A 10,987-nucleotide genomic window follows, 5' to 3' on the forward strand; every position below is an offset into this window, starting at 1 on the left:
AAGGGTCTTTCATTTTTGCTGCACCCGGGCAGAACTTCACTAACTGATTGAACAAGTAACCAAGGGAATTATAAAATTTGCGCCGACTAAAATTCATCAGATATGATTTCAGTCTTCTTCATGAAACACCATCTTTTCAATCTTCAACAGGCACAACAAAGTCATGCGATTCTATCCGTAGTTGCACATGTGTTTCTGCGAAATAGGGGCACGGTATAGACAGCAGAATTGAATCATACACTACATTATCAAGCAAGAGTAGCATCCAAGTCATGAAACATGCAAGTAAGGTACAGTAGCAATACTGTTGCAGCGCTGCTAGCCTGCTATGTTAATCAGAATCATGCCTCCTCTTCTGCTTATCCTTGCGGTGGCGCTTCTCCCTGTCCTCCGAGTCGTGTCTACTCTCATACTTGTCTCGCTTCCTCTCTTTTCCCTCATAGTGCTTTTCACGCCTCCGCTCTTTTTCTCTGTCCCCTCTCCTCTCTTCGCGCCGCCTTTTCCCCCTCCTATCACCTTCAGAATCTTCCTGCTTCGTTGCAGGTGCAAAGTCAACCTGCTCAGGCTCCGTTCCAGGAGGGTCAGGACTAAGAGAGCTTGGTTCTTCCTCGTTGTGAGGAGCCCTGGAGTCATGGAGATAATATGTGCGTTAAATTAGATAAATTGACAATAAAATATTATACTAATATACAGTACCACATTCCAAGGGAATTAAAAAAACATAAATAAATTGTTCTGGTGTGAAAACCTACTTGTATAAACCTAATCCTTGCACTTGTGCTGCTTCAGCATGGCCGGCTCCCAAATCCTCTGCGGTAGATCCCCTCTTTATTAGCTCAGCGTATTCATGCTTATCTAAACGATTGCCCTTTGGTCGACTGCTACGCTTGGGAGCTAAGCCAAGTGCCTCGCGCATGGCCTGTTCCTCCTCCTCTTTCACTCTCCTAATTTCTTCCTTCATAGCGTCTTCTGAGTCAGATTGCTTATCCCTTGTATACCACAACAAGTCCTTCCCTGGCAGAGATAGCCAGAGTGTCAATATTATAAAGCAGACAATTTGCGCAGTCAATCACAAGACTAAAGAAATCCATGCAAGATGCATTGCCATTTCAGCCTACTTTAAGTGCAAGCCCATGAAGCCACATGCACAAGCCCAACCGTAAGACACAATCAGGAACTTGCTGCTATCAAAAGGCAGTTATGCCAATGCTAGTGTTCATATTTTACCACCGCAAGAGCATAATAAATGGTAAAAAAAACATGTTACTATGTAACTGGCACACCATACCTATGAACTAGAAGGTTGAACTGTGTAATTGCTCAACCTAATTGTATCCAGAATGTATCCAATCCATAGAGATGATCTAGCAGATAGCAGGTTTTTTTTCAGAGATACGAGTAGCACAGTAGGTATGCAGACTGACTTTTTTACATTATGCCAGATCCTATAATCTAGTTGATCATAGTGCACTAATAAACTTGCCTCACTAAAACATAATAGTGAAATTGTAAAAAGACATAATAACAACTCAGACAGTCAGCAATGATTTGATTAGCGACTTCAGGACATGAGTTGCTAGAGCAATGTGGATTCTTTGAGATTATTATAAGTTATAACTAATGTGCCCTTTGCTAGAAGAATACGTAGTTACACACACATCAAACAGGGAGCTCATCGCATATTAAGTAGTTCACAAGTGCAAACGGGGTTCAGCAGGAAATTATACCAAGAAACATGAGGTTTTGAATCAAATTCACAAAACTAGGAAAGGGCAGTGACATAAGAAATCCGTAGTGCAAGAAAGGGGAGGGGAGGGGGGGAGAGGCGCTTACCTTTCTGCCATCTACCAACAGGAGCCTTAACACTATGACCAAGGTAATTCTCCCGGTGCTTGTCAACCTTCACATCATCCCATTTGAATTCTGTGAGAATAAATAAGACAAGATACTAAGTATTGAGCTATCGATCTCCATTTTATGTCACAATATAATAACAAAGTTATAATGATAAGTATAATAGAAGGCTAGAAAATGGAAATATCAGTGACAATAAGTCAATAACTATTGATGGAATACACGTCTGAGTTGTGATCTGGACTTTTAGGTTCACATTTTGTACTTTGGGTTTTTAAGAAGAAAAAAACAGTTTTTTGTGATGCACTGCAGAATACTAGAGGCATGGCATTAAAACTTTATTTCAATCGTTCCATTTAAATAGGCAAGCAAGGTACAACTAGTTGACAATGCCAGGTTAGTTGTAAATCATAGTTATCCCCTAATATGTGAAGTAAAAACATAATAGCACTAGGCTATATACTGCTATAACTGTTCCAGAACACAGGCAGAAGCGCAGACGTAATTGTAACTAGAATCTAATTATTTTGGTAAATTATTCTTACTGTTGATTAGCAGGGACTTTGCCCATTCCAGTGATGCAACTAACATCTAAAAAGGATATAGAAATATAATGAACATAAGTCAATGTCTTCATTTTTGTGTTGTCCACCAGCTTGAAGAATAAACACTGGTGCATGTGCATATTGTATACCTCAACAGTTTTTGAAACCTGTACAAATTTATTTAAGGTCATAGGTTCGCTTAGATGGATGCTGATGCCAGAATAGTGAAATACTACTATGTGACATCATGTCTAATCCTGGAAAATGAGGTCCTACATGATAGGATGGGGGGGGGGGGGGGGGGGGGGGGGGGGGGCAGCGTAAGTTCTGGTAATTTAGCATGGTAAAGTATCCCCCTCTCTATTGTTTCAACATGGTCCTTGTAGGTACTACAACTATGTGTCTACATCGCGACCCTCTTAAATTAACACAGTAGCACAAAATAACCCAATCCCTTGGCAATTCCCATCTCCCCAACGAAATATCGAGTGGAACCAACAGCCCAGAGCAGGCCCGCGAACGCAGGGTAGGAGAACAGGCCGTTTGGGGATAACCGGTACAACAGATCGCCAACTCCTGCATCGAAACCCTAACGGTCGCTGCAGAACCGCGTCGTCAGAAAGTTAATATGAAATTAGGGGGGCTTACGATCTCGCCCGCCGCGGACGCCGCCTCTCGTGGGATGGTACATCTCGACGACGATAAGAGGGAAAGGGGGGAAGATGAGGAGGATCCGGGGGTTCCAGGAGGAAGGCGACGGCGAGAGGTCGGCTCGGGTGGTCAGACGCAGCCGTTATATGGGCTGGGCTGAGGCCGACTATAGACGGTTTTACCAGCGGACATCCAATTAGGGCAGCACCCCTAAAAAAAAATCCAATTAGGGCAGCAGAAAACAATAACAACTCCAACCCGCCGACCTTCACACGTGTAGCATGCTATTTAGAAAAACGTGACGTTTTGCTAATCATCCTGTGATTGAGATCGTTAGGTGAATAGTGGTATCCCCAACCCACTAGGGTTCAAATTCTGGTGCTCGCATTATTTCTGATTTTATTTCAGGATTTCCGGCGATGCGCTTTCAATGGGAGGAGACATTCCTGTCGACGACGAGGCACCTATGGTGACTTCGTAAATCTCAAGATGATATGTCGGCTCAGTCTCTCGGAGGTGCTCATAGAGGTAGGGTGCGCGTGTGTGCGTTTATAGGGTGAGTGTATGCGAGTTTTTCCTTTTTTTTCGTAGATCCGTTTATTCAAAACGTTTTATCTCTCAAACCGTGCGTCCAAATCTCGAACCACTTTCACCGTTGGATTCCTCGCGTCGAGATTTTCAAAACTAGATCCATGTTGATAGGTTTTGACGAACTTTTTTTCACGAAAAAAACCGGACGAAAAAACCGAACCGAAAGCACAGGTTTTTTTCCTTTTCGAAAAAGGCACGCCCGTGCCTTCCGCGGAAGCAAAACTGTGACTCTCGCGGAAGAAAAGAAAACGAGTTTTTTTTCGTTTCCGATGAGGTACGGCCGTGACTCCCGTGAAAGTACAACCGTGACTCTTACGTAAGCAAAACCGTGACTCTCGCGAAAGAAAAAAAATAGAAAACCGGTTATTTTTTTCTTTCCGAGAGGCACGGCGTGACTCTCGAAAAGCACAACCATGCTTCTCACAGAAGCAAAACCGTGACTCTTGCGAAAGAAAAAAAACATAAAACATTTTTTTGTTTTCGAGAGGCACGTCCGTGACTCTCGCGAAAGCACACCCGTGCCTCTCACGGAAGCAAAACCGTGACTCGTGAAAGAAAAAAAAACGTGTTTTTTTCGTTTTCGATAGGCACGGCCGTGACTCTCGCGAAAGCAAAACCGTGCCTCTCGCAAAAGCAAAACTGTGACTGTTATGAAAGGGAAAAACACGTTTTTTCGCGTAAAATATTTTTTTTCAAAAAAAAATTTGATTGAAAAGCTAAGGAAGACTGGTGAAAAAACAAAACGTCAAAAAACCTGAAAAAAATGTTTAAAAAGCTGAAAACGCGTGCGGAAAAATTAAAAAACAAAATCTGGAGAGAGCGCCTAGAGGGCGACACGTGGTGAATGGCTGAGAGCACGCCAAGTGGCGCTGATCGTTGTGAGGCTCCCGAAGAAGCGCTCGTTGTCAGTGTCAAAACCGGCAGATCTCGGGTAGGGGGTCCCGAACTGTGCGTCTAAGATCGATGGTAACAGGAGACAAGGGACACGATGTTTACTGCTACCTCTTGAGCATTGCGTTGGATTTCCCCGAAGAGGAAAGGATGATGCAACAAAGTAGCGTAAGTATTTCCCTCCGTTTTTGAGAACCAAGGTATCAATCCAGTAGAAGGTTGCGCGCTCGTCCCTAGTACCTGCACAAAACAAATAACTCCTCGCAACCAACGCGATAAGGGGTTGTCAATCCCTTCACGGTCACTTAGGAGAGTGAGATCTGATAGATATGATAAGATAATATTTTTGGTATTTTTATGATAAAGATGCAAAGTAAAATAAAAGCAAAGTAAATAACTAAGTATTGGAAGATTAATATGATGAAGATAGACCCGGGGGCCATAGGTTTCACTAGTGGCTTCTCTCAAGAGCATAAGTATTTTACGGTGGGTGAACGAATTACTGTTGAGCAATTGACAAAATTGAGCATAGTTATGAGAATATTTAGGTATGATCATGTATATAGGCATCACGTCCGAGACAAGTAGACCGACTCCTGCCTGCATCTACTACTATTACTCCACTCATCGACCGCTATCCAGCATGCATCTAGAGTATTAAGTTCATGAAAACAGAGTAATGCCTTAAGCAAGATGACATGATGTAGAGGGATAAATTCATGCAATATGATAAAAAAAACCATCTTGTTATCCTCGATGGCAACAATACAATACGTGCCTTGCTGCCCCTACTGTCACTGGGAAAGGACACCGCAAGATTGAACCCAAAGCTAAGCACTTCTCCCATTGCAAGAAAGATCAATCTAATAGGGCGAACCAAACTGATAATTCGAAGAGACTTGCAAAGATAACCAATTATACACAAAAGAATTCAGAGAAGATTCAAATATTGTTCATAGATAAACTTGATCATAAACCCGCAATTCATTGGTCTCAACAAACACACAGCAAAAAGAAGATTACATCGAATAGATCTCCACAAGAGAGGGGGAGAACATTGTATTGAGATCCAAAAAGAGAGAAGAAGCCATCTAGCTAATAACTATGGACCCGAAAGTCTGAGGTAAACTACTCACACTTCATCGGAGAGGCTATGGTGTTGATATAGAAGCCCTCCGTGATGGATACCCCCTCCGGCGGAGCTCCAGAACAGGCCCCAAGATGGGATCTCGTGGATACAGAAAGGTACGGCGGTGGAATTAGGGTTTTGGCTCCGTATCTGATCGTTTGGGGGTACGTAGGTATATATAGGAGGAAGGAGTACGTCGGTGAGCAACAGGGGGCCCACGAGGGTGGAGGGCGCGCCTGGGGGGGTAGGTGCGCCCCCCTACCTCGTGGCCTCCTCCTTTATTTCTTGACGTAGGGTCCAAGTCTCCTGGATCATGTTCGGCGAGAAAATCACGTTCCCGAAGGTTTCATTCCGTTTGGACTCTGTTTGATATTCCTTTTCTTCGAAACCCTAAAATAGGCAAAAACAACAATTCTGGGCTAGGCCTCCGGTTAATAGGTTAGTCCCAAAAATAATATAAAAATGGATAATAAAGCCCAATAATGTCCAAAACAGTAGATAATATAGCATGGAGCAATCAAAAATTATAGATACGTTGGAGACGTATCAAGCATCCCCAAGCTTAATTCCTACTCGTCCTCGAGTAGGTAAATGATAAAAACAGAATTTTTGATGCGGAGTGCTACTTGGCATAATTTCAATGTAATTCTTATTAATTGTGGCATGAATATTCAGATCCGAAAGATTCAATATAAAAGTTCATATTGACATAAAAATAATAATACTTCAAGCATACTAACTAAGCAATTATGTCTTCTCAAAATAACATGGCCAAAGAAAGTTCATCCCTACAAAATCATATAGTTTAGTCATGCTCCATTTTCATCACACAAGAATGCTATCATCATGCACAACCCCCGATGAAAAGCCAAGCAATTGTTTCATACTTTAGCAATCTCAAACCTATAAACTTTCACGCAATATATGAGCGCGAGCCATGGACATAGCACTATGGGTGGAATAGAATATGATGATGGGGGTTATGTGAAGAAGACAAAAAAGGGAGAAAGTCTCACATCAACGAGGCTAATCAATGGGCTACGGAGATGCCCATCGATTGATGTTAATGCAAGGAGTAGGGACTGCCATGCAACGGATGCACTAGAGCTATAAATGTATGAAAGCTCAACAAAAGAAACTAAGTGGGTGTGCATCCAACTAGCTTGCTCACGAAGACTTAGGGCACTTGAGGACGCCCATTGTTGAAATATACAAGCCAAGTTCTATAATGAAAATTCCCACTAGTATATGAAAGTGACAAAACAAAAGACTCTCTATCATGAAGATTATGGTGCTACTTTGAAGCACAAGTGTTATAACGCCCTCGATGCGGCTATATCTCCCACGTGTCGAAGCACGACTTAGAGGCATAACCGCATTGAAAGCAATGTCGCAAGTGAGGTAATCTTCACAACAACCCATGTAATGAAATAGGGGAATAAGAGGTACATAGTTGGCTTACAATCGCCACTTCACACAATTACATGAATAAAGCATTACATCATCCAGATACACTCAAGGTCCGACTACGGAACCAAAATAAAAGAAGACTACCCCAAATGCTACACAGATCCCCGATCGTCCCAACTGGGCTCCACTATTGATCAACTGGAAACGAAAACAACATAACGAACACGATCTTCATCGAGCTCCTCCCTGAGCTCAGTTGCGTCACCTGCACGATATCATCGGCACCTGCAAGCTGGTTTTAGAACTATCTGTGAGTCACGGGGACTCAGCAATCTCACACCCTCGCGATCAAGACTATTTAAGCTTATAGGTAGGGTAAAAGATATGAGGTGGAGCTGCAGCAAGCGACTAGCATATATGGTGGCTAACATATTCGCAAAAGAGAGCGAGAAGAGAAGGCAAAGGCACGGTCGAACAACTATGATCAAGAAGTGATCCTAGACTACTTACGTCAAGCATAACTCCAACACCGTGTTCACTTCCCGGACCCCGCCGAGAAGAGACCATCACGGTAACACACACGGTTGATGCTTTTTAATTAAGATAAACTTTAGGTTTTCTACAATCGGACATTAACAAATTGTAACACCCTCGATGCGACTATAGCTCCCACGTGTCGAGGCACGACTTAGAGACATAATCGCATTGAAGGCATATGTCGCAAGTTAGGCAATCTTCACAAACATCCCATGTAATATAATAAAAGGGGAGTTAACATAGTTGGCTTACACTCGCCACGTCACATCAGAGTACATAAATAACATACATCATCCAAACACTCATGGCCCGACTACGGCGCCAAAATAGAAAATAACCCAACGTGCGACACGGTCCCAATCACCCCCAACTGGGCACCACTACTGATCGTCAGGAAAAGAAACATAGTAACGCTGAGAGTCTTCGTCGAACTCCCACTTGAGCTCGTACTCGTCACCTGGAGCGGAATCACTTGGACCTGCATCTGGAGTTATAGTAATCTGTGAGCCACAGGGACTCAGCAATCTCGCACCCTCGCGATCAAGACTATTTAAGCTTATAGGAAGGGTAAGGCAAATGTATGTGGAGCTGCAGCAAGCGACTAGCATATATGGTGGCTATCTTATACGCAAAAGAGAGCGAGAAGAGGAGGCAAAGCGCGGGCGAGAAACTAGAGAGCAACCTGCGCAAACATTACTCCAACACCGTGTCCACTTCCCGGACTGCGCCGAGAAGAGGCCATCACGGTAACACACTCAGTTGGTTCATTTTAATTAAGTTAAGGTTCAAGTTATCTACAACCGGACATTAACAAATTCCCATCTGCCCATAACCGCGGGCACGGCTTTCGAAAGTTCAATCCCTGCAGGGGAGTCCCAACTTAGCCCATGACAAGCTCTCACGGTCAACGAAGGAATAGACCTCCTCCCAAGACGTTCCGATCAGACTCGGTATCTCGGTAATTCAAGACACTTCGACAAGTTAAAACAAGACCAGCAACACCGCCCGAATGTGCCGACAAATCCCGATAGGAGCTGCACATATCTCTTTCTCAGGGCACATTCAGATGAGACATCCTACGAGTAAAACCAACCCTCAAGTTGCCCCGAGGTGGCCCCGCAGTCTACTCGGTCGGACCAACACTCGGAGGAGCACTGGCCCGGGGGGGGGGGGGTTAAAATAAGATGACCCTTGAGTCTGCAGAACCCAAGGGAAAGAAAAGGCTAGGTGGCAAATGGTAAGACCAATGTTGGGCATTGCTGGAAAAGCTTTAATCAAGGCGAACTATCAAGGGGTTCCAATTATAACCCAACCGCGTAAGGAACGCAAAATCCGGGAACATAACACCGATATGACGGAAACTAGGGCGGCAAGAGTGGAACAAAACACTAGGCGAGAGGCCGAGCCTTCCACCCTTTACCAAGTATATAGATGCATTAAGATAACATAGCAATATAATGATATCCCAACAAGTAAATAAATGCTCCAACAAGGAACGGCCTCCAATCTTCACCTGCAACTAGCAACGCTATAAGAGGGGTTGAGCAAAGCGGTAACATAGCCAATCAACGGTTTGCCAGGACAAGGTGGGTTAGAGGTTTGACATGGCAATTGGGAGGCTGACAAGCAAATGGTAGGCATCGTAGCATTGGCATGGCAAAGAGCAAGCAAACTAGCATAGCGAAGATAGTAGTGATTTCGAGGGTATGATCATCTTGCCTGCACAGTTGTCAGAGGTGACTGGATCCTCAAGAGCAAACTCAACGGGCTCCTCATTAGCGAACTCGTCTCCCGGCTCTAACCAAACAAGACAAACAAGCAACAAGGATACAATCAACCACGTGCAAGAACAAGCAATATGATGAAATGATGATATGCTATGCGGGATGCGATGCGGGAGGCAAAATGCAAGATATGACAGGAAATGCATTAACCTGGCCTCAACTTGGAATTCCAAGGGTGCCACTGGAAAGATGAGATGAAATCACTTGAAAACGATATAAAGATCATCGGAATCGGAGTTACGGTTTGGAAATGGCAAGCGTTTTAAGAATGACACCGGTCTGCGATTTGCAGCAAGTAGGCATCTAAATGCAACGAAAAGAACATGCTACAACACCCAAACATGACAACAAAATACATGGCAGGGATGCACACAAGATGCTTAACAAAAGACTAGCACTGAGCCACGGCCAATTCATCCATTATAGGGTTCAAAGAAGCATGGCAAAAACGCAAATGCAAAACAGATTCCAGACTTAGTGAAATTAACACTTTTCTGAAATTTCAGATCGTGAAGCTCTCTTCGGAGCAGCAAAACAACATGATACATGACCTGATTATGACAAAGAAGAACATGGCATGGAGCTACTCAACAAGATTAACAAAAGACCCAAAGCGACCTGGGGCCAAAATGGTTCACAAAATATACTAACGGGCACACGAACATAGCTAAAACACAATCAGTTTTCAGACTTAGTGAAAACTGAGACATGCTGAAACATAACTCACGAAGGCATGTAAACGAGCTCGATGCACTCACTACGGTGAAAGTCATGGAAAGACAAGCATACATCCATTAAGAAGGCACAAAATACAAGCTAGACATTGGCAATAACAATGGCATAGCATGCACGGATCAACTACAATAACATCGGCAAAATCGCAAACGAGTTGACGATCTGCCCAGATTCACCACGAAGCAAAAGTAGAGCTCGATTGACTCAAGCTAGGGTGCTCCATAATTGCAAGTAAAGACATGGATGGATATAGCATAACATGATTAACAAAACTCTTTTACTGATCATCCTCAAAAGAGGCACGGATCACTAGGAAACAAGCTGAACATATGGCATCATGAACTAAATAATCCAAGACTTGGTGAAATTACTAAGTCCCTGAAAACTGATTTACTGGGTGCCTCACTTTGCAAGCTTGCACAAGTCACCACACACATCCTAAAAATGCATGGGTTGCACCTATGGAAAGATAACAAAATCCTTAACAAAACATATGAAGGACTCACAGGCATATCATGCACACAATAATCATGGCAAAAATGACAAAAGTCTAAGATGAACTAGCAGATCTGACAATTAACTCACGAAGCCTCCTTCTAACAGCATTTCGGGCATCAAGATGAGCTCAAATGAAAATGATGCAATGGAATGAAATGATGTACTCGTCGAGACGAACATTTTGACATGCTATATGCCCAAATCGGAGCTACGGATGCGGAGATATAACAGGTCAAAGTATGCACAAAATTAGGGGGGAGAGGGAAAAAGTCAACCCTAGGGTATTTTGGATCTAGATCTGGCGCGGTTACTGTTCACAACACTGTTCACCGGCGCGGACTTCGAGGTTCGTCGTCGGAGAT

At 43.5% G+C, this 10,987-nt stretch overlaps 1 protein-coding gene across 1 annotated transcript; it reads right to left on the reverse strand.

The window, feature by feature from the left end:
* Positions 1-228: 228 nt before the first annotated feature.
* LOC125522571 (leukocyte immunoglobulin-like receptor family A protein) lies at positions 229-3,203 on the reverse strand. Its single transcript, XM_048687623.2, has 4 exons — positions 3,048-3,203; positions 1,834-1,923; positions 753-1,014; positions 229-623 (listed from the first exon to the last, which is right to left on the reverse strand). The coding sequence occupies exons 1-4, from the start codon at positions 3,088-3,090 to the stop codon at positions 332-334; spliced, it is 687 nt and encodes a 228-aa protein (XP_048543580.1). The 5' UTR covers positions 3,091-3,203; the 3' UTR covers positions 229-331.
* Positions 3,204-10,987: the final 7,784 nt, after the last annotated feature.

The sequence above is a fragment of the Triticum urartu genome, chromosome 7A (assembly GCF_056163025.1).
Source record: "Triticum urartu cultivar PI428250 chromosome 7A, HENAU_Tu73, whole genome shotgun sequence".
In the NCBI taxonomy this organism is placed as follows: Eukaryota; Viridiplantae; Streptophyta; class Magnoliopsida; order Poales; family Poaceae; genus Triticum; species Triticum urartu.